Below are 24,247 nucleotides of genomic sequence, written 5' to 3' on the forward strand. Positions count from 1 at the left end.
ACAAATCACTGCACATGCAAGCATTTCTTCAATGGATACAATTGGAGACTGTGGAAAATATCATCACCCTGCCCAACTCAACTTTAGCTTTAACTGCTTCCCTGTTCAACAATTTAAAAAAGAAAAAGAAAGAAAAAAAAAAAAAAGAATTATGGACAACACAAGCTTCTTTGCAGTTCAGATAACACACTAAAACTGACAAATCAAGCTCTCGAAGAAAAAAACAACACTCTTCAGACTGTACCAAACCGGTAGAAAGAAAGACAGGACTCAGATTCAAATAATTTGAACATTCTAAAGCTGAACCAGGTTGATGGCAAACATCAAAAGTGAGAGGAAAATATTCAAGAGGGGGAGGGGGGTGTTCTTTGTTTTCAGGACATCTGTGATGGAGACAGCTGGGCCTTCCTCATGGAGCGCAGCGCCTTCTCTCTTAGGTGCTTTTCCAGATCGTCCAACCCGTCGTCGACTTCACTCTCCGATTCCTGGACAGGAGACAAGACGACGAGACACACACACTCACTTGACACATTGTTTCTGGGTGTAGCAGCTGAGACCTGAGCATGAGACTCACGCTTAATGTTTCGGTACCTTTCTTGATTCCCCGTCGTCTTCCACGGCCTGGTTCTCTTGTCCGTCAGCCGGTGCCGCAGAAACACTCTTCTCCTTCTTATGCTTCTTGTGTTTCTTATGTTTCTTGTCTTTCTTGTGTTTCTTGTCCTTCTTCTTCTTCTTCTTCTTCCCACTGCCGTCAACATCAGAGTTCTGCAACAGAATGCATACTTAAACAACTTGTAAGAAACGGCAATACCGAGTTTTATTACCCTTCCTGCTTATTTCACAACGAGTTTTCAGGAAGTCAAATGACTGTGTCTGTTGAGGCTGCATTTAAAAAAATCTGAGTTTAAGATTATTTGAGCAAGTTTCAGATGTCTTCTGTGGCTTCAGTTTTCATGCATTGAAGACAGGACATGGAACTTGCTCTTGGTTGACTGTTTTACGCATAACTTCATCCCCCCCCCCTCAAACATACTACCTGTCTTCATATAGCGATGTGTATGTACGCCTTGTTGTAATTTATATGTATTTGGATACGTGTGCAGCTTTTCTTGAATGAAAGTGTATTCCAACCTTGCTCGGAGACTGACTGGCAGAGCCACTGCTGGGTTTCTTGGCTGGTGGAGGAGGAGAGCCACTGGCAGAGCGCCCTGGTGAGGGGGAGGCAGAAACCGGGGCTGGACGTTTCTGAGCAGCTGGTTGAGGGGAGACGGATCTGGAGGACGCTCTCCTTATCGGCTGTGGGCTCGGAGAGGGTCTGCGGAAGACGCGACGGTGACATTAGGGAAAACAAAAACGACACGACACATTTCGCCGTAGGAAGAAGAGCTCAGCGTTTGTGTACCTCTGGTTGTTGCGTGGCTCCGGGGTGCGGGACACCCTGCGGATGAGTTTACTCGTGTGAGACGGGGACTGCTGCCTGCGCTGGTTGGGAGATATGCTGGAGGTGAACCGACCCTGGGGACTGCTGGAGCCTCGAACTGTGCGACTGCGGTTTGCAAGCAATGGGGAGAGGCGTCTGGAAGCTGCGACGGGAGAGCGAGTGTCCCTGCCTGGCCGGGAGGAGGGCAACATGGGGCTCCTCCTCTGTCGGGGTGGGGACGTGGAAGAAGGGGGTGAGCGTCTCCTCGGGGCCGGAGAGCTTCGGCGCTTGGGAGACCTCGAGGGGCGTCGTTTGGTTACTGGCGAAGAACGTTTTGAGGGCGAACTGGACACCTTCCTCTTCTGTGGAGGTAAAGGTGAAGGGCTATAGCGGCGCTGGATTGGGGGAGAGAATCGCCTGGGGGATGGAGATCTACGGCGAGGCGGTGGAGAAGGAGACCTGAGAGGAACCAAAATGCAAAGGTCCAAAAAAAACCTTCAAAATTGTGGAAATACTAGCTTCTGCGATGGTTCTTATCTTACCTGCGTCTGGGAGGAGGAGACGGGGATCTGCGGCGCCGCGGGGGAGAGGGGGAGCGCCGTCTGCGCGGAGGAGAAGGCGTACGTCTTTTCCTGAAACGCAAGGAATTGACAACTCCAGATCTTGCAACGACTGCCATTTAGATAATCACACACCAAGTGTGCCAAGCATCTGACCTCGGTGGCGAAGCGTCTCTGTGCCGTCTCCGGGGAGAGGGCGTGCGGCTACGTCTCCTCCTGACTTCACCATTTCTGGCAGGCGGCCCTGCCGCCGGCCTCTTGGGGCCCTCGTCTTCCGAGGAGGAAGATCCCGAGTCTGAAATCACAAGAGACGAAAACATCAACAGCCGTTTTAACAGTCTGACTTAGCTGCATGCACTGAGAAAAAACAATGATCAGGGTTAAGGGCAAAGCTCCGACAGCACATGCAGCAACAAAAGACAAGCATGATGACACGGACGGACACCGTCAGAGACTAGCGGATGCGTGGGAATGGGACACAAAAGAACAGGGGGAAATAAACTCTTGTCAACCTGAGGACGACTGTTGATTCTGTCGGCGATACTGACGCCGCTGCTGCACCGAATCTGCCGTTGCGCCTTTCTCATTTTTATCATCCTCTGAAATGCAAAGCATTACGCGTCCAATCAGTGATGGCAACACAAAAAAAAAAGAAAAAAAAAAGGGGGGAGGGGGTGTTCCTGACGACTGGATTTCTTTTGGTTCAGTTTGCACACATTTACAGTACTATTGATACTTTCATGTCATTTATAGTGACACTACAGGGATAAGCAAAATTGCACATTAATGTCAGAGCTACTGGTGCTGTGCAGTCATACAGGCGACCCCTGGTGGTTGGAACCACGACTTCTGCGATACGACAGCAGCGCTGAGACATTATATCGTGAGGTGAGAAGATGTAGGTGAACAGTGAGTGTTGTGACAAAATTCAATTGACGTCTGTAACGTTTTTGATATTAACTCATTCTCTGAAAGCTATATTTCAAAGATAAAAGTAACTCAAACCACTTTCAGTTAAGTCAAATCTTTCACCAAACCATTGTTTGGTAAGTGATGCCTTTTACGAGTCAAAGTTGTGAATTTGGCAATAACTTATAACCTTAAATGAGCTTATTTATGTCCCACATGGGTCAAACACTGTCACCCACTATCTTGTATTTCTCACTGGCATCATAATGAGTATTGTGCATTTTGTATCGCAACTCATACACAACATGCAGAGAAAGACAACCTGCAATGGCTTTAACCAGGTGAACACTGGGGATGTGAACGATTAGTCAGCTAAACAATCAAACATCCTTGTCCTTTTTTTGACTGGTTGACCGGTTTTCATTGATTTTCTCCACATCCCTAGTGAACACCAGCATCATGCCCCTTTCAGCTGACAACTAAGGAAAGTAACAGGTAAAAGAATAGGAGGATCATTTGAACGTACCGGACTCAGACCCTTCAGATGGTCTGGGTTTGAGATTATCTGGAGAATCAGATCTTCCTTGTTTTCGCTTAAATCCTAGAAAATGTCAAATAAATAGTCATTAAAATGCATGGTATTGGGTGATACTTTAACACAGCGGTTGGGGAAAAAATAGCTTAGATTTTACAACCATCACACTTTAAATGAAGAGATGTGATTATATTCTCATTGAACTCATTGAAAAGGAAGTACTGCATCAAGAGACGACCACAGTTTTCCTTGCGAGGCTCTACCTGATGATCTGGGTGGGGAAGCGGAGCCTCGGCCTCTTCTTGCCCGCGGAGATGGTGATCGCCTCTCCTTCCCCGCGGGGCTGATCGACGTGTCCAGAGGATGGAACTGTTTTCTCGGTGGAGAGTTGGATATTCTCTTCACTGCTTTTTTAGGTGACCGTGAGCCAGAGGAGCTGCTGCCAGAGGACGAAGCAGAGCGAGTGCGCCTTCTGCAGGACACAGGAGACAAAAACCGTTCGATGTTTTCAGCCCGGTACGACGCCACGAGGCTTGAGGACGGTGCACCACAATACAACGCGCCCTCCAGCTCACTGACCTGCGGACTGGGGAACGCCGGTGTCTGTGTCTGGAGCCGGTGGGGCCACGTCTGGGAGGACTCCGTCGACGAGGAGACATTCTCCTTCTCGGACTTGGTCGTCTTCTCGGGGAGTAAGATCTAACAGCACAGACATGACGAGTTTAGAGAAGCTTAAGCAACCTTCAAATCTCTTTGCTATTTCACAAGTGGGGAGAACAAAAAAAAGAACTGATGAGACACAAAATGTAGGAGAATTTAATCAGGCGTCACCTGGAACGGGAGCGTCGCCTGCGCGAGCGGGAATGGGAGCGAGAGCGGTGGTGAGGCCTGTCCCTCCTGGACTCCTTCTCCTTTTCACGAGAACGGGGTCTTTCCTCTTTCTTCTGAGTTTTCTCTGGGGAAGGTTCTTTGACTTCAGCCACCGAGTCGGCTTTCACCACCTCCACGAGTGTACCGCTGCAGGAAAAACAATTGATCAGACCCAAGTGCCATTACTCAAGGCCAACATCCCCAAGGGGGGGTTAATAAAGTGTACGACAGCATTCCACTCACCAGGTGGAAGAAGCCTCCTGGATGACGGGCTCTGGCATCGCTCTCAATGACGTATCGGGCTCCACGAGCGGCTCCACGGGTTTGGTGACCAGCTGCATGAGGGGGGGAGGGGGGGAACTGCCGCCAACTGGGCTGGGTTTGCGCCGTGGGGAGCGCGACGGGCTGCGTTTCCTGTCCCTCTTCACTGGTGACCTCCGCCTCGGTGATGGCGATCTCGTCTTTCGCCTAAAACCAGAAAGTTGTTCGTTATCTGCGATCGCCGCACTTTTTCCTTCCCCCACAAGCTGGTGATGATATTAAATATTTACCTTCTTGGGCTCTTTGACTGAGCCCTCTCTCTGATTTCCTTGTCCTTTTCCTTCTTATCTTCATCCAATTTCTTCAGAGACGCAAGTTTCTCCTGTTCAATCTGACATTAAACGGACAAAAATGACAATGATCAACATTTGGTTGCCAATATCAGAATAATTTTATATAATTCCAGCAGCATCCCCCAAAAAAGGAATACAATACAATATTTTATCTTTCATAATAATTTTATTCAAACTGATAAACATGTGTTTAGACTGATTAAATGAATTGAACTGGAGTGATCGAAAGGCTCACCTGTCTCTGTTTAATTTCCTCTTTCTTCTGTTCCAGAAAAGCAGAGGGGATGCCAGCAATGTTCTCCTGGGCGCTCAGCAGCAGGGGCCAAAGGTCCTTCATGAACTCGCGGGCATTTTTTCCATTCAGGAAGCCTGTCAGGTTGATCTGCATCATCTTGCTATCCGGGTGCTGTAATATACACACGTAGGGGAAGAGAAAAAAAACACACAGATATCCATTGAAACAATTGAAGTCAAGAACATCAGGGGGAGGTACGGTCCAACAAATGGAGTTCCTCCCTCCTACTCCTCTCTAAGCTATGCCGTATTATATTTCTTAACTGTACTCAAAACATGAAATACTCTTTGACTACAACATTTAAATTCCCAGGGTCCTAATATTGGACTCAATACCATAAGAAAATACAAAATATTCCATTTTACTTGCACTCGCAAACTCAAGAGAACTGAGGATGTGAGTTTTCTGAGGAGACATATCTAATCATGTAAGAAATTTCATGCAATACTGCTGTCGTAAAAAAAAAAAAAAATACACAATCTAGACTAAAACTAATTGCTTTTATTGGATTGCGACTGCTAACCCACTACATTACATCCCTGAAATGTTACCACCCACCCCCTCATCTCCAGTCTCCCCAAAGTCTACACTTCAGGAGTTTAACAAATAGCCACAATACAGAGTGCATTAAAACCCAACACAGCAAGTACAGTTCCGGTGTCTTCAGTGAGTCCCGTGGGATCAGTGGGCAGGGAGCTCCCTTGGCTTGCTTCCGCCTCCCTACTGCTTGAGACTCAACCACCATGAGCTTAATGTTATATCATTTATCTAAATTGCAAGAGACGAACAAGCAATAATGAGTACACAGTTACACAAAAAGTGGGTTTTATTTCAACATCTGATAAGAATTACTGAGTGATATTCTTTTCTTTACAACAAGCATGAGTACCAAATAGATTTAGCTTCAACAACCTTCACAAGCAAAGAAATAAATAAATAAATAGATCAAGAATGTGTAAGCAGTGTCAGTGTTCAACAAAGTTAGCAAGTAAAAATAAACGAAATGCATAACTTAAAGCTGTATAAAGTTAGATAGTATTTTATTAAATAAAACAATGGAAATGGCCCATTATTTTTGGCATTTCCTGAAATTTAATGTGTCAATATGGTACAAACAATGTCAGTCCTGGACATAATGACTTCACTATTAGTGAAAAAATATTGACAATTCACTGTTAAAATGAAATGTACAATATCAGCGAGGATTAACATTATAGCTTTCAGCCAAGAATGCACTGAAACATTTAACCTTAATAACAGTGTGCCAATGTCAAGCTCAAATATATGGCCTCTGGATTGTTTTGGTGACCTCCAGTGGTTAAAACGGTTAACTTGTTGCACTTCTGGGATCTCTGCAAGGCGAGGTTACGAGTGGCTCGAACCACACAGAGCAGAGATGCAAAACACTTTAAACTCCCAACGAGTGAGGTCAGAAAAACAATACTTTTCAGTTTGCAGAATGTAAAAGTAATTTTTTCGCTTGATTATTTCAGTAACTTCAAACGGGATTCTGCTCAGTTTAACGATACGCTGCAAAAAACCTACGCAGAGTATGATTATGGCATTGTTCAGGTGTGTCTTTCACTGACATGATATAGGTGAACCCTGCATACAACTCACCTCAAACCACACACTGCATCATGAAGGGAGAGTTGGGCTCAGTGACTTTGGGCTCAGGAGAGAGCTAATTAGGTGTTGGTGCTATACTTCTGATGCAAGGTATAACATCCATATTGGTTCAGGCCTTTTAAATCATAAATCACATCATCATTAGAAGACTGCTGAATAAAGGCACTTTGTCACATAACAACAAAACATGGTCATCAATCAGAAATCAGCTTTACACCAATTTTTACTTTACCCATTCAATTTCAGCTTGACTACGATGTGCAATTATTGGCTTTTAACCCTTCTTATTGACAATGCCTTCAAATTTACAGTTCTGAGAGAAGGAGAAAGAAACACAATGAAATACATTACCTTCTCCTCGAGCTGGTTAAATATGAACTCTATGACGACGTCATCTTCGAATCCCAGAATCTCTGTCACTCGCTGGGTTATCCAGGGCTTGATGACTTCTAGGTTCACTTTGGTCATGTCCACCTGAGGGGAAAGCAGACCACCAGCTTGTTCACACATCAGAATTATCTGAACAAAAGGGAGAGCACTACTATCTTTGGATGAGGTCTGCCATTGCTATGACTTCACGTTTCCTTCAATGAGATGTCAGTGCTGTTTTCAAGCTCTGACGTGTTTGTCCACCGATTTGAATAGTAGACTTTAAAATCAACATCAAATTAATGACATTTGAGATATCGCTGGTGATTTTCTATTTATCCATTTGTTAATTGTGAGCGCAATAACTTCTACAGCTCCAATCCTCGGAAAAATAAGAATATCATGACTCCGTCCATTTCTCTATGAAGTTTTCCATGAAGACAGCTAAACGCATGGACACGTAAGCAGACCAACCACAGGAAATACAAAAACAAAATATAAATAGTATCATGGTGAACAAGTTTGCATCAAGGCTGCAGATATTGCGTGGCAAACATGGGATTGGTTAGGATGGCCAGATTTAAAAAATATACTTCTGTTACTCTTATAAAAAAAAGAATACATTATGTGCGATTATGTCAATACATTTCTTTGTATCAAAACTGAGAAATTTGGAGTTGTCATTATGGCTGTCTTGACCTTTATACTGATTCAGATTGAACGAACGCAGCCTGGGCTGTATGTGGCCCCTCATAATAAGTCGGCACTCTCGATTTAGTTGTTGGAAAAAGCTGTTTTAAAAGCTACTTATTCAGGCACTTTAACTTGCTTAATTAGCATTTCTGCTCATCAAAAAGCCTCTATTAATATGCTGGTTTTCTTTTTCTATGTGTGCTCTTGGATTGATATTATACTCTGAGCCAATCAAATACATTAAGCCCAGTCAGCTGTGGCTTATAACCACCATCAAGAATGTCATAATTAATCAATCTCCTTGGACAAATTCCTCTATTTTGCACCCTGTTTCTGGGATGCTGTGGAGCAGCGACATTAACACACTTTGGGGAAGTGATGTGGATCAAGGTTCTTGCTCCGGGACCCATAGTGGTGACCTGTCTGCTGTTGGATATTAACCCGTAAACTTCCAATCCCAAGTCCACATCCTCTGGCCTCGAGGCCACCACTGCCCAAACATTAATATACAACTGTGAACTACAAACATACAGTGTTAAACCACCTCTTCTTTAACGAAAACACAGCTGTGCAATAAGCTTTAAAATATACACGAGGCGTTCCCTTATACAGAATCCAACAAATAGCTGAAAATATCAGGGTGTAATAAACATATCTCGTCAAGACTTGGGGGATTATTTACCTTCTTGTCCAGACATTCTGCAAATTTCAGCTGCTTCAGCAGTTTCTTCTGCTTGTTGCTGAATCGGTTGTCTTGTTCCGCACTTGTGCCCTGCAGAGGAAAAGAAATGGACAATGAGATACGTGCAGAAAATGACATGTGCACGCACACCTTGTCAAGCGATCACGTGATCAGATGGGCCACTTTATTGCTATTTGTCCCGTGTCGTGTTGGAGTGATGTCATTTACAGAGAAACTGTTGTGGAAAACCTAACTCGGAGATTAAGTTGTCTTCAAACGACAATGGAGCGAGAAGTTTGACCACATAGGGACGATTCAGCATGCTAACCAGAGTGAAGCTAGCAGCCAGTACTTCATTAATCCTCCGGGGGAGGTAGATAACATAACGGCTCACCTACGGGCTAATTCAACCAACAAGTGCTCCGCCGTGCACATTATATTCGAAGACGCGTTATTTTGTTCAACCCGCACGCTTGCTGGAGCTTAAAAGCCGGTGAACATCGGCGGAGCGGTGGTCGTGACTACCCAGCGGACACAGACGCGACACACCGCGCGGCCGCCATCTTTAACACGGGCTAGCATGTTTGCTGGTGTCTATTTCCTGCAACAATGTCGCCAAGTTATGTTAAAAAATGCGAGTTTTAAAAGCATTATACGGCAATGCAAGACTACAGCACAACAGATAACCGTGTTTGCAAATACACATCATTTCCGGAAGCAGCCTAACTAATTGATGACTGACGGGAAAACAGAAGATTGGTTGTTCTCAGTGGATAGACGGAGCCCTTGACCGTACTATTTCCCACTAAATGGCCCTCCGCATGAAACTATACGGCATATTATTTCAACAGGCACGCACTACACGGCATTGGAGATTAGCGGCTGTGCATTGTAGTTCCAAGAAAGAAGCTCAAAAGTCTTACGCGGAAGAATCCCGCGTCCATTATCGGTGAAAATTATTCGTTAGAGGCGAGAGAGACGTGTGTTGCTCCGGTGAAAATCAGAGGTGCAAGCTGGGAGGAGAGAGTGCCCCTACAGGACAGTACTGGTACTGCAGCAGCTCACAAAAACGTTACCGCCCCTACAGGTCACTCCTGGTACTGCAAATACACAGAAAAAAAACCATGACCGCCCCAACAGGCCACAGTAGGTACTACAGCAGCACACAAAACATTTTCCCACCCTAAAGGACCCGAGTGTATAAACAAATCCTGTATTTGTTGATTTTTACTAAGCTCTCTTTTCTGGTAGAATATGAATTACAATAAGTTATGAAAAGATCAAAGAGATATGTTATTGAGCTCGTTCACCAGCAGACTCAACAAGAAACAAGAAACTCGAAAATGTGAGAAAAAAATTTGGTGTGCCTGCCTCTCTCTCTATTGATTTCAGCATCTTCATGGTATCTTCCCCTTTGATCATAATTTCCTTTCCTCCATGAGGTGCTTCTCCCATCCACTTTGTATGGGATTCCCGTTTATTCCCGTTTTGTGGGATTTATTTGGAAACAGTTAGCCAAGTTGTCAACAAAAGTCCCGAATGTTCAGCATAGTTTGATGTGCTTTTTGTGTCCGTGCTCCTCACGGTCTGAAACTGGTTACTCATAGAAAAGAACTGCAGAATAATAATAATAATAATAATAATAATAATAATAATAATAATAATAATAATAATAATAATAATAATAATAATGATAATAAAAATGGCTGCCTCAGATAGCAATCTTTGCCCTTCTCGCCTCTTAAAGAGGCAGGCACAAGAATAAATATATTTTAAGTAATATTATGCCGCTTTGGTCCATAGGACAACAACCTGATCCCGAACCCCACGAAGTCAAAAGAGGTCATCGTGGATTAATAAGAAGAACAAAAATTCAGACATCCAACCCCTGTTTATTGGTGCAAAGTGTGTGGAGAGGGTCTCCAACTTCCAATTCCTGGATGTCTACGTAGAAGACAACCTGACCTGGAGCACCAACAGCAGAGCCACCATTAAAAAGGTCCAGCACAGACTTTACTTTTTCACTGAGAATCCTGATGGAACAACCATCTCACTCAGAAACCATGTGTGTCCTTTTTGTTCTGCTCCAGAGAGAGTGTACGGTATCTCCTCAAGACGATAAATCAAGCCATAAATATCTGGGTTTTACATCATAAGAAAACAGCCGAAACAAACGTGTGTGTGTGGGTGTGTGTGTGTGTGTGTGTGTGTGTGTGCGTGTGTGTGTGTGTGTGTGTGTTGTATGGTTCAGGAAAATAATTTTTGCCACGTTGGAAAATGATTTATTATTCAATGTTTGATTTAAAGTACACTGCATTTATATACATTGTTTATCAAACAAATTAGAATTTACAAATTTGTAATCAAAATCAAACTGCTGTCAAAAGAGTAGAATAAAGGTTTCCTGGTAGATGTGTCTGCTATTGTAGACGATATATTGAAAAGACTGGTATTGTAAAGCAAATCTGAACAAATTACATGTTTACAGAGTGAATGGAATCAGAAATTAAAAGGATCCTGTCACTGAAATGTAGTTTGTTACTTTGAATGGTAAACTGGTCTATTGTGTATTCATCCTTATAAAAAAGACATTGTAACAAACAGTTGTGCTCCTGCATGTGATTTCCATGACTTAGCCTAAAAACGAGCTTTTTTCCGCACCATGTGTATGCTTATGCCACCATAACAATAAAAAACAAAGATGAAGAGAAGGTTTGACACTATATGAGCCTCTGAAAAATACTGGAATACGTGTGTGTACGTGTGATTGTGACCTCACTTCCTTTTTGTATATGAAGAGATTTTGACTGAGATATTTTATTTTACAATCAGTCCCTGGCACACTGCTAAAATGTGTCGGAGGGAAACAGAAAACAGAAGCAGACAGTTTGTAAAAGTAAAGTAAAATGAAGTGTTTCGTCGGTCAACGCAGGCTGAAGAAAAGTCAGTGGCGGGCCATTGGTCAGTCTCTGAAGAGCAGGCTCTGCTAGCTGACCGGCAAACTTTCACTTGTTCTCTTGTCTCGAATGGAGTGCAGCATGTCAGACACCAGCTCCTCCAGCCCGAAGGCTGGGGCCCATCCCCAGTCCCTCCTGGCATTAGAGTCATCGAATCTCACAGGCCAACTGTCTGCTGCAGAGCGGCACACAAGAATACCACATGAGATCCATCAAACTCTGTTTTCCAATGTTTCAGATGCGATTGTTAACTTTACAACATTCCAAAATAACCCGAAGAAACCAACAGAATATGATAGAAACAGAAGTTGCATAAACACACAATTGAAAGGCATTCCAATGGTGAGAATTGGTTTGGGACATTCAGCTTGACTGTAATTTCACCATAGTTTCTATGCTGATGACACTGCCCAAATATCCTTACATCAACTCATAAGCCATTATTATTATTATTCCTAATGTCTGAAGCTTATTGACTGAGGCAGTCAATGATGGGCAATCAGAATAAATGCACATTGAGCAGAGCATCAATTAAGTTCCTATAGAGCAGACTTATATTTGACTGATTAAAGTGACAATTTAATGTAGGACATCTGATGCAGTTTTTGACTTTTAATACCCAATAAAGCTTGGTCCTCTTAGTCGTACCACTATGAGTTCTGCTTTGCAAACCGACAAACATTTACAAGAATGTGTATGACAGTCGTACCGATCGTCTGGCGAACAGAATCAGGATTGTAGGTGACCTTCAGGTGAGGGAGGTGCTTGCGTATTTCTTGAGCCACTTCCTCTGGGGTGAAGCTCATAGCAGCTATGTTGTAGGTGCGCAGAGACAGCTGGCACTCAGGAGCCTGCATGAACTCTATTGTAGCTCTATGGCAGTCGGAGATGTGCATCATGGGAAGGCGGGTATCAGGTCGCAGGTAGCACTCGTGGTGGCCCGTGCTGAGAGCGTCGTGGAAGATTTGAACTGCGTAGTCTGTGAAGACAGGGCTGGTTAGGAGTGTGTTGTCTATGAAGCTTCCATATTTACAACATGTAGCGCTGTGAGGCAAAATGATACCTGTTGTTCCCCCACCAGGGGTGGTGTTAACTGATATCACACCAGGGTAACGAAGGCAGCGGAAGTCCAGGCCGTATTTGTGGTGAAGGTACTTAAGAAAAGGAGAAAAACAATGTTGACAATTGGTAGGTGATACGATTTTGTCACAACACACATCCACGTAAAAACAATAGCGATTTAAGGTCGTACCTCCCCCATCAGTTCTCCGTGGACTTTAGACACTCCGTAGATGGTTCGGGGTCTTTGAACACAGAGGTCGGGGGCCGGATCCCGTGGAGAAGAAGGGCCGAATGCTCCGATGGTGCTGGGAACAAAGAGGCGCAGGCAGTTCTCCAGGGCCAAGTCCAGCACGTTGTGGAGGCCTGGACAGACAAGAGAAGGTCAGAGAGGGACAGTTGAGACGCCGATGATCTTGAAAGTCTCTGCTCATAAAAGCCGTCTTTCCATGACAGCAGACCTGTGATGTTGATCTTTCGTGCCAAAGCTACGTTGGCCTCCCCTACAGCGCTCAGCAAGGCGCTGTAGTGGACCAACCAGGTGATGCGATTGTTTACAATCAGCTCCCGTAGGAGTTTGTAATCCAGCACGTCAGCGTACACAAATGGGCCTGAAGGGAAACGAGAGTTAGAATCACTTTATTGACACGTAGTTTTCTGCCAAGTGTGAAAAGCCAGTATTTGTACACTGGAAGAAGGGAACTGAATCAGGGGTTTACCACTGTTGAAAACATGAGGTGGCGGCTTCTTGATGTCTGAAAGAATTACGTTCTCTGTTCCATATTGTTTCCTAAACATTAATTGTAAAGTCATGACATGTAAATATTGAATCTTTTGTTTCAGAACCTTTAAACAAATCTCACCTCAGCATTTGTGCGAGGCCAACACCCAACTGCCCGAGACCACCTGCACAGACACAAAGTTTAGCGAAAAACAGATCACAAACACACTGGGAGATCGGTGGAAATAAAATCCACTATTCATTGCATGGTGCTTCAGCTGAAAAAGAAAAAAAAATATCTTTTTTGTTTGCCCCAATGCTTTATTCTGGGATAAAGAACGACAGCAGGCTATTCTTCTCCCCGCGGTCCATCACCAACCCTTTCATGTGACTCGTACGGTCTGTATGCACATCTATTGTTACGCTCCAGCCACCAGAACGCAGAGAAAACAACACACACGTCTGTCGTATTTCACTTGTGGTGTTGATGCAAGTGTGCCATGAAACTCCCACGTTCATTATATCTATATCCAAGGATCAGCGTGAAAACAAACAGTATCTACAAGTGTCAGCAACAGTAAGGCAACAGCTCCACTGTGAAAATTCAGCGCTTCAGCAATTTTCCCCTCGATGAGCAAATGAAATATTGTGGTATATCTGGCCTGTGATGAGGACGCGGGGGTTGTCCTGATGAGGCGGGGGGCTGCAGGTCTCACGGCTGTTCCACCTGCTCGTCTGCCCCGGAGAGGAGCTGAAGGTGCGACCAGGCCTGACCCGAGCCCTGCCGAGACAGCCTCGACATAACCGGCCCAGCACGGCCAGGGGGCCTGGTGTCATGTTCAGTTACTGTCCTTTGAAACGTGAAGCTGAGAACAAAAACACCAGTAGAATCACACTGAACCTCTACTTGTATAGGAATATGCAATATAAATCATACATTACCTGTGTACTGACAAATGTGGAAATCCCACTGAGGATTTGTTGATCCAAATGCAGCAGGTTGGGACTAAGCAAATCCAGAACTTTTCCTCCAAACCTTGTGAGGAAATAAAACCCAATAAGGCAGCATTTAAGTGTCAGACGGAAAGATGACCATCCCATTTGGTCCCTGATACAGTAAGCAGTGGATAAATACACAGGTGTAGAGAGTCATGCTGGGCTATGTGGTTCTTTGTATCATAACCGGGGCTGGTGGAAGTGACAGAACAGGACTACAGTGTCCGGCCTGCAAAGCTCCATGTGCAAAAACATGCTGACTTGCTGTGCGCAGGATTTCTATTGTGTAGAGTGTTTAGCTGAGCTTAACAGGACTGGGAGGTGTGTCTGTTATACAGCCTTCTACTTCTTTATAAAAAAATAAAAAAAAATCAACTTTATTCAGTATTATGCGTCCACATTTTCAAGCTGATGTCGAAAATCTTTTCTGGTGTAAACTCATCACAATGTCTGGGGGGCTTTCAGATTATTAACACGATGGGTCTCAACTGTGGACAAAACACAATCGGATTATATTTTCCAGAGATTGTCTTTCTATGCGTGCCTTCCGACTTTTAAAAACTCCGATATTTAATATAAGCACAAAGTCTCTTGAGCTTGAAATGAGAAATGATGTTTACTTTTCTTGGAAAGTGCTGGAAATCAGTGAATGTCTTCTACTCTTAGTCAAAGAGGTGGAAATGGCCGGCTTCGGTGTATCAAAGAGCCCCAAGCATGTACCCGGACCGCCTCTCGGGGTCATTATGAGCCAAACTGAAGTCAATCAGTTTGACTCAGCAGTTGTTGAACATGATCGAACATCATGACATCATCAGGCTTAAGGTCGGCATGAACGAGCCCAATGACCTGAAGGAGACAAAGACATTTATCTGCATGCCCCATACCCAAAGAACTGAAAACACACATGAATCAATCATCCCTAAACCTGCTGCAACCCTTCACTCTTACTCTAAAACGAAAACTTTGAGCAAACTAACGCATGAAAAAGATACAAAGTGACTCACAAATATAGACTAGAACGGGCATTTGGTGAAAACCTTCGCCAACGCCACCTTGCAATGTTAAGGTTAAATCATGACATTCTGTTGAGTCCTATTCTTTTGTGTTACCTGAGCGCACTGCTGGAGCAAGTTGGCACTCCTGACAAGAGATGCTGATCTCATGCATGATGTGTCTGAGACGCTGCATGAGACATTTTTCTCACTTTTTGAGTATTTATTTGGAAACGCTTAGCCATTAATATCCCGAGGTTACGGGATGATGACAAATCACCCTTGAACATTTTGTGCAATTTGGGTTAATAGTTTTTGCAAAAAGTTGGTAAAATACACACAAACACATAAACACACACACACACAAATGTGACCTTCGTCAGCACACAACAGAATGGCATTAAACCTGGAATTAAGACTTTTAGTCTAGTATACTCGACTAAAATCTAGAGCTGAACTCGACAAGGCAACAGTTCAGTGGTAAGGGACACAACTTTCGGAAAAATTTGAATGTTTCTTCTCCCTGATTAAACGGCCAGTTGTATCAATAATCGCTCAAACCAATGCAGAACCTGCAGAGGAATCATTTGTAGCTGGTGAGGCATTTTGTTTGAATTAAATATTAGTACCAATAACGTGGTCTTAAATTGGTGGTGGTACATTATTCTTTTTTTGCAAATATACTATCATGGACAAATATATGCTGGGTTTCATTTGTCCTCATCTATTCAACATTAATAGGAAAGATATTTACAAAATATTTAAAGATGCATTCACTGACTTTCAAATGTCGTAACCAACTGTGGCATACAGAAGTAAATAATGCTGGGAAATCAGCATTAATAACCTTTCTAGCATTTTTAAATGTATGAATATTCATTATATATTGTTAGGTTTGAACAGTGTAACTCATTATTCAATCTTTCATGAGCAGTCACTGCATTTTTCATTCAGTGATATCTGTGTATATCGAAGGACGATGCTTCACAATTGTTTGTAACAAATAGCTTTTTTTTATTTCCGGGTACTATTGAAGTACCACTCACTTAAAAAAAAATAAATGAAGAAACCACACTCAACTGGATATAAAAACATTGAAAGGACAACAATCAGCTTTTTTCCATAGTGAGACGAATCACAAACAAAATAATGTGATATTCTTAAAACAACAATCATGAAGTAAATCACAATATAAACTCTTCCTGAGAGAGTCCAGCAGATAAACAAATAAATAATCAGGGTTTGTACAAGTTAAGTTAAATGACGGAGACAGAACAAAAAGACGTTCAACACTGAAATCCGTTGGAGGAAGTAACAGACGTCTTCAGAACAAGGACGGGGCTCACGAGGGGGCACCTTAGGACAACAATATCCTACTGATACAAGAATTTCCAGTGTGGAGCAGTTGCACTGCAATTCTTTTAAGCTGTATACACTAGTCCTTAAATAGTCTTCAGGGATTTCCTTCCAGAAAACATCGGGCGGATGACCTATCAGCACAATCATTCAGATTGTGATCCTCTGGTAACATCCCTCCTTGAAAAGATTGATATCACCTGATCACCAGCCTCCCCCACTCAATGACCATGTTCCTTATTTCCTGCTGAGCCTCCTCCAGAAGGCGAGTCTGTGGCGTCCACCTCAGGAAAAAGCCTGGCAATCAAACGAAAACAATGCATCAAAACTTCAATGAAGTCGGACTGACGATTATATTATGCCCACAGTGGAGGCGACAACTCTGCTGAAGCTGTTCGGATGTGAAACGGTACGAAGTGGATAAGCTCACCTCTCCAGAGCTGCAGGGACTGAGGGTGGACCGAGGGCCAGATGGCGAGCTCAGTGGGCTCATACAGCGGGTTACTGTAGTGATCTGTTTCTTCGCGTCTCAATAAGGCCTGGAACAAGCAGTGAGTCTTGGTTTTCACTCCCAGAGTGCACCTACATGGCCAGGGGGTGAAATAAACATCATTTCAAAGTAAAGCTCCGGAGGATCTTTATATGACAGACGCCGTCAATCTAAAACATGTGGACACTTAAATTGAGCCGACCTTTCCCGATCGCTGTTGCACAGAAAGGTGCCGTAGTTGGAGGCGTAAGCTTCGGTGGCCAGCCTCAGGAGCAGCGCCTCGGAGAAACCCAGCGCCAACGGGAACTGACGCCACAGCTGCCACACGCAGTCCAGCAGCAGCAGGAAGAGCGGAGACTCCTGCTGGAGACGCGTGTGGGAGAAGGCTGAGTGAGCACATCTCTGCTGGAACGGGTGTCCCGCCTGAAAAAAACCCCCAAAAACCCCACCCTGTTTACATACATGCTTGTACAGCACACACACACACACACACACAAAAATACAAATGTTGGTTACATGTGAATTACTTTATTGTAGTTATGCTTTTATGACTTTGGCAGTGTCACAATGACACACTATGGCATGAAAGACCTTATTACCTAAACAAAACCATTAACTTTCTTATTCTGCCATTTATAATTACATTTTGAAAAGTATGTTCAATAAAATAATGAAGTGGAGGTGTGTTTATGTTTAGGATCGCTAAAACATTTTAACCGTCATGTAAGTGTATATGCAAGTAACAGTTGTCTTTAGCATTCAGAAGCATTTTCACAGAAATACTTGATCAATATGCAAATGTGTGCTCACCTTTATTGTTTCAAAGTTTTACCAGATCAGCTGCTCCCTACGCCTTGAAGTTCTGATGCAATTTTTCTCTCACGTTCTCATGAAGTTGTGTCAATGAATATATGTCACCTCGATTCATATGGCAATTTTACCTACTTCTGCACTCTTGAATAATGACTGAATATGTTATCTACCACTGTTCAAAGTACCCAACTGCAGAGAAAACTCAACAAAAAAAAAGTGATGGCATTTCCTGTCATGGGTGAGCTGTGGAGCAATATCCTTTCTGCAAGAGATTTGGTCATAACCATATATGTGCTCAGCAGTTTGGCCTTCAGCCACACTGAATATGTTGGATCGTTTTCACACGAATGAGCTGCCTTTTAATTTCTTTTAATTTGTTACAAATATTTGATTCCCCATAAAATCCACTGATGAATTGCCGTGAGGAAAATCCGGACTGTGTTTTTGAGGACACACACGCACACACACACCCAGAATAATGACTAGTGTTCCAGGTGAGTCACAGTAAACTTGTGAAATGTGTGACTTTCCCACTTCATTTCACTTTCATTCCTCCTCTTCGAGGTTATCAGACACGTTGGGGGACGACTGCAGTGGTGTGGAGGTTTCCATTTCTTCTTCTCACTCTGAGGTGACTATTATAACCAGTACACCACTCTGTGGTGCTTAACTCCACTGTGCTCAAATAAAGTGCACGTTTTGAAATAATTGTTTTCTCGCTTTTGTTTTATTTTGAGTTATTTCCTCTGAAAAACAAAATATGCTGATGCATCCCTCAGCTCTCTCTCATACGCCATATGAGGCAAATCCACATTTTACAATAAAAACCACAGTTAAAATGCAAGTTTTGTTTTCCAAAATCTGATTATGCGAAAATAATTGGAACTAAAAGTTAATTAAGTGTGGGTGTTTGTCCTCACATATCAAAAACACATCTCTGTCAGACATGTTCACATATTGTGATAGTGGTAATGGAAAACCGATCTCCTTATACATCAAGCAAAAAATAACAGATGTAATGAAGTCCAATGAGAATATATATATTTAGTTTTATTGAAGTATTTTCTGTGACCGATATCAGCACTCGGTGTCCCACTTTGGAAAACCACAGAGAGATCCGGCTGTTGTGTGATGCTGCAGGCTTTTCACCGCTGACTGGTCTCTATGTACAGGACATCCCATTATCCATCACATTCACCCGGTCATGCACACACAACAACGCTGACGGCTGAATTACAAGGTGATCGCACCCCTTTGTTCAATGTCTTGACCAAGACATGTGGACACACTTACGTAATAGTAAAATTACGTGAGTATATCCAAGCCACCAGTCTATTATGCAGAGTAGTTCAATTAAAATATTAAGAAAACGCTGCCAAATTTAATCAATAGTTGACTTGAGATACTCAATAGTCCAATCAATTTCTGCTATCTTAATAATGCTTTATACGTCATTTGTGACCACTCCAACCTTTGGTGTACAGATGTGCAAAAGTCCACAGCTGTTTATCCAATGTGGTGAGAAATACATGTATAACTCATAGAGCAGATTTCACTAATTACATCTCTTTTACTGCATTTTTAAAGGTTTTAAATGCAACACCCCCCCCCCCCCCCCCAACATTTAAGCTTTTTGTCCCCTCTTTTCAAACAGACTTCAGCCCTCACCTGAACCCATTCCCTCTCCAGCAGAGTCAGGAAGCCCTCCAGTGTCCGACAATGTGGGTCCATGATCACCTGAGCCAGAGTGCTGATGAGCAAAGAGCAATCAGTCCCCTCGGAGCCATGGACCAGGACTGAATGACCGTCCCTTTGATGAAGACAGTGAACCTACATTGTGATGTGGTTTCTTTTACATGTACAAAGAGAAGTCGCGTACGCAGCAACCAGCCATACCTCTCCACGCATTCAGCCAGCAGGCCGGCGGTTGACAGAGCCGTCTGGACGTGAGACAGCCACTTGGAGTTTTCCAGCTTACTGAGCCAGCGGTCCATGTTGTGAGACTCATCGCCACAAGCCTCCACCACTTTGATCAGACTCTCCTGGAGGGCTTTGCCCCTGTGCACGCATGTGATGAAAACGAGATGAGAAAAGTGACAGAGATCAGCATCTACTACCCGTGGCATCGTTTTTTTGACTCACCGATCCATCTGTCTGTGCAATCTCTTCCAGCAGCTGTAGCTGGATTTGGACTCGAACCCTCCGCCGGTCATCCGAGCCTGTTGAGCCTGCTGACTGGAGCGGGTGTCAATGATGTAGCCCTTGTCTGAGTCTCCAATCACGGCCTGGAGGAGTAGCTCGTCCTCCCTGCAGCGCTTCCTGTTGGCTCCAGGTAACGGTTGACTGCTGCGCATGATCACCTGAAAAAAAAAAAAGTCCCTCAGTGAGAGACGTTAGGGATAAACCTGGAGGCCAGAGGTGGACAATGAAGCAGCTCACCATGCCGTTCTTCCTGTGGTAGTAACAAAGAACGGGGAAGCGGCCCCCCTGTCTGAATCTGGCCACCTTCTTCAGCGTGTCATCGTCGATGCTGTTTGGCACAACGACAGCTGGAGGGTAGGAGGGACACACCGAGAAGTCTCTGTTCACGCTGCTCAGCCTCCAGCCATCATGCTACGAACAGTGGATAGAGAAAGTAAAGTAACAGTCAGAAGTGAAGAAGAGTTTTCAGCTATTCCACTGTGGCTTTAGGCGAAGGAATACTATAGTTAGAGTTGGTTTCGTTCATCTATTCGGTTTGAAAGCTCACTGGGAATGTGTCTTATTGATATCTTAGGGGAAAAAAAACAAAAAAGCCAGAGAGTGTTAACAAATTCTGACTACATGTTGACTACTGACTCAACTAAATATTCACACAAAGCCCCACAAAATATAGGTGACATTAGTTTTTATTAAACATGAATCCAATACCCGTCCAAATTAAATGAAGACACAACTTCAACAAAGGAGCCTTAGATATTTTACTGAATTCATTTATATTAATGTCAGCACAGACAGGAATCCATCTAAGGAAAAGTGTCAATAGTTGTCAAAGGAAAAGCCTAAAGCTAATCTGATTTATTACCTGAACGAAATGCTTCAGCAAGACACCAAAATGTAGCCGAACCAATTTCTCCTGGGTGAAACTAAGTCACTGGGCAGGACTGATCTGGATTTTCAGATGTCCTACAGTTGTGGACATTTTGTGGCCATGAACAATGCAGCTCACCACAGCCACACACTCGTCTCAAAGGAAGATGTCCATGTGTCACCGCACAAATTCAAGCTGTGAGCAGCACATTCTGGAGTCAGTGGAAAACAAATGAAACCCAAGCAACGGGGATATCCTGAATGTTGACCCCTACTTTCACCCTCCCTGGCATTTTTCCTGCTGTGCAGTTACTGGATGTGGAGATTTGGAGAACGTTGCCTATGATGCTTTTGTGTCTACAGGTTGGTTTTTTTACGCGACATATTTTTTTACAGCAGAAACACATTTTCTAGATTCCTTACGAGGCATTTCATTTGACTGTAGTGTTTTTCAGGAGATGAGAGACCCCACTGATCCTGCAGGTTGAGATTGGAAGGTCTGTAAAAGAAGGGGTACATCTCACACACACAGTCCAGACCGGACAGGGTCTGGAGAGGGACAGAAGAGACAAGAAAGCAGTGATCAGAGGCACAAGAGTTCAGAAGAGTTCATCCCTCCCTGGTGTGTGGCCATCCTAAAAGATAACTATACCTCAATGGAGCGCGCGATGTTGAGACACTGTTCCATTCCTGGGATGTCAAGCTGGAGAACACGCAGATCTTTGCACTTGATGGTAATCGTCCCCGACGATCCTGACATCCTATTCGCATACGCATAAACACACACATATGATCCCGATACAAAACAATGAAAACAATAGCCGAGGGTTTTGCATCGAGCGATGCAGGAGGCTTGACTGGCGACAGAACAGGAAGGCCAAACCCAAGCATCTGGGATATGTGTGTGTGTGTGTGTGTGTGTGTGTGTGTGTGTGTGTGTGTGTGTGTGTGTGTGTGTGTGTGTGTGTGTGTGTGTGTGTGTGTGTGTGTGTGTGTGTTTCTGCGTGGTCCTATATTTCTCGATTTGTGGGGCCTGAAACTTCATATCACTACACTTGTGAGACCCTAAACCCCAAAGCTTCACAATTCAATGATTCTATAGTTTGGGTGTGGTTTGAGAGCCGAGATCACAGCTTATTTTAAGGTCAGAGTTCGATACTGCAGCACCGATGGTGATGATGAGGGGCCAGAAAATACAATAAATCCAAAGTAAGGCGCCACAAAGATAGTGTTGCAAGTTTGTTTATGTGACAAGCAAAAACAAATATGCGCGCGTAACACTTGTCTGGAGTGCAAAACTTAACAAGTGGTTTAAGCACAAGCTGACAAAAATTCGGTTAGAAGCAAGCAACACACAATGTGACACACAGTCGCTGTAATCTTTATGGCAAGTTTCCTTCTTTGGGCACACAGCAAACACTGAAGCCAACACCGACAAAGTCCAACCTTTCACTGAGGCCTGCATTAGAGAAGAAGCCAGAATAGCCCCAAAGGTTTTCCACACTGGTTCAAAAGATGTGAGGCTGGAGTTAGACCATTGATCATGCACTGATTGTAGTTTAGTTCTTTTAAACCAGAAGTTGTTGGCATCTTCATATCAAATCACTGACATCCACACATGTATTAAAATAATGGATTTCATATTTCTTGAGGCAAACACATGAAGTGAAGTTTAAAATCATCTGCTTTAATTGTTAGTGCAATTGAAAAGAAAATGAACACAGTTCAGTGATTTGCTTTTATTCAAAATAAAAATAGGCTGAGATAAAAACTACTTCATTTTAGGTTCAATCATCCATCGGTTGCCTTTGTTTCCTCCCTCACCTTTTCTCAATGGCATCGATGTTCCTGAGAATCAGTAAAAGCTGCCGTGATGCTCCCTCCTCCCTGTCCGAGAAGAGCAGGTGGTGTCCGGTGATGCACAGTGTGCCTCTGCCCGGCGGCTGCAGCGGCTGCCGGAGCAACACGTCCCCCACATTGGCGGTCTTGATGTGCTCGGAAAACTCCATGAACAACCTCGAACCCTCTCCCTTCGAATCCCCCAAACTGAAATCACTTCTGTTTTCGACTGAATAAGAAAACGAAAGCTTGCGCGCTCCCTCTCGCTCTCTCTTTGTCTCTCTCTCTCTCTCTCTCTCTCTCTCTCTCTCTCTCTCTCTCTCTCTCTCTCTCTCTCTCTCTCTCTCTCTCTCTCTCTCTCTCTCTCTGTCGCTCTCCAGTGCGCGCACCGTTTGGACGCACTTTCACTTGCGCTCTATTTGTTTGACGATAAGGCGCCTATAAATAGAGGAACATTTGTGTTTTTCTCAGCATTGCCTCTCAGTTTATGTGGCTACACCTTCTTTCTTTTTTTCACTCGGGGGTCTGCTGAACACCGAGGCTGCTCTGGAAATGGAAAATGTGTCGCTCGAGGCCACAAAAGACGGAAGTGCACGTTTCCTGAGACGCACAGACTGAGAGATGTGTTCAAATACGTTTTACTACTTGTAAAACAGTTCCGTCACACTGACCCAAGCCACCACATGCAATGTGAGAAGTGACCACGAGATAGCGCTATAGGCTCAGAGCTAGAAAAGAACCAACTCAGTGGTTCGACTGATCATTCTGAGGGTCACAGAAATTTCCAGTTTGTAACCAGTTGCATCTTAAGGCACTTTATCAAATTGCATTAAAATTATGAACTGTATGTCTCTAGTTTTTTTTTTGGTATTTGATGTGTTTAGTTTGAAATAATCTGAATAATTCAGGAAGCAATTCTACATGAAACCTTGCTCCATTGTGCTTGAAATGACCATCATACCACAAAGTGCAACAGAAGATGTGACTGTTGGTTCCCATGTCTGGTCCAAACCAGGGCCTTTGGGAGAATCACTGACTGCAAAGGTGTTAGGTTGAATAAATTCACAAACCTTTACAAAAATGAACACTTTTATGTTTTTTTTTTGTTTTGTTTTTTTGTTTTTTAACATAGAGATGTCTACAATAAATCTGGATCAGACAACTTTGATCATTTTCAGGGCTGGATCTCAAATTAATGAACAACCTGCTTAGTTTGAATCTGGGATCGTTTTTTTTTTAGCAGAGATTGTTGTTCTTCCTGTGCATGCAGGGACTTTCTATCAGGTACTTTGTTTCTTACTCCCCCAGAAACGTCCATTTGAGGTAAATGATGTCTCTAAATAGTGAATGTGCTGTGGTTGTTTGTCTCTCTGTGTTTG

At 43.6% G+C, this 24,247-nt stretch overlaps 3 protein-coding genes across 3 annotated transcripts; all 3 read right to left on the reverse strand.

Annotated features, from left to right (window-relative positions):
• Positions 1 to 88: 88 nt before the first annotated feature.
• srrm1 (serine/arginine repetitive matrix 1) lies at positions 89 to 9,639 on the reverse strand. The gene is given in 18 exon segments (XM_080512354.1): positions 89 to 485; positions 592 to 765; positions 1,132 to 1,315; positions 1,403 to 1,879; positions 1,963 to 2,052; positions 2,137 to 2,275; positions 2,493 to 2,579; positions 3,416 to 3,490; positions 3,688 to 3,896; positions 4,004 to 4,123; positions 4,256 to 4,441; positions 4,538 to 4,800; positions 4,802 to 4,844; positions 4,846 to 4,946; positions 5,144 to 5,314; positions 7,184 to 7,306; positions 8,577 to 8,666; positions 9,500 to 9,639. Coding segments are annotated over 18 exon segments (2,664 nt in total). The 5' UTR covers positions 9,521 to 9,639; the 3' UTR covers positions 89 to 374.
• Positions 9,640 to 10,964: 1,325 nt separating this feature from the next.
• Positions 10,965 to 14,150, reverse strand: tdh2 (L-threonine dehydrogenase 2; the record flags this gene model as incomplete). Its single annotated transcript, XM_080512647.1, has 8 exons — positions 10,965 to 11,708; positions 12,243 to 12,512; positions 12,597 to 12,687; positions 12,786 to 12,958; positions 13,054 to 13,203; positions 13,312 to 13,382; positions 13,456 to 13,498; positions 13,976 to 14,150. 8 exons carry the CDS (start codon positions 14,148 to 14,150, stop codon positions 11,563 to 11,565), a joined length of 1,119 nt encoding a protein of 372 aa, XP_080368773.1. The 3' UTR covers positions 10,965 to 11,562.
• A 2,281-nt stretch (positions 14,151 to 16,431) lies between these two features.
• Positions 16,432 to 23,038, reverse strand: LOC308142642 (myotubularin-related protein 9; the record flags this gene model as incomplete). Its single annotated transcript, XM_080513153.1, has 10 exons — positions 16,432 to 16,954; positions 17,088 to 17,239; positions 17,350 to 17,570; positions 19,629 to 19,770; positions 19,857 to 20,018; positions 20,103 to 20,320; positions 20,400 to 20,573; positions 21,453 to 21,578; positions 21,682 to 21,790; positions 22,854 to 23,038. The coding sequence occupies 10 exons, from the start codon at positions 23,036 to 23,038 to the stop codon at positions 16,854 to 16,856; spliced, it is 1,590 nt and encodes a 529-aa protein (XP_080369279.1). The 3' UTR covers positions 16,432 to 16,853.
• Positions 23,039 to 24,247: the final 1,209 nt, after the last annotated feature.

The sequence above is a fragment of the Blennius ocellaris genome (assembly GCF_963422515.1).
Source record: "Blennius ocellaris genome assembly, chromosome: 17".
Taxonomy (NCBI): Eukaryota; Metazoa; Chordata; class Actinopteri; order Blenniiformes; family Blenniidae; genus Blennius; species Blennius ocellaris.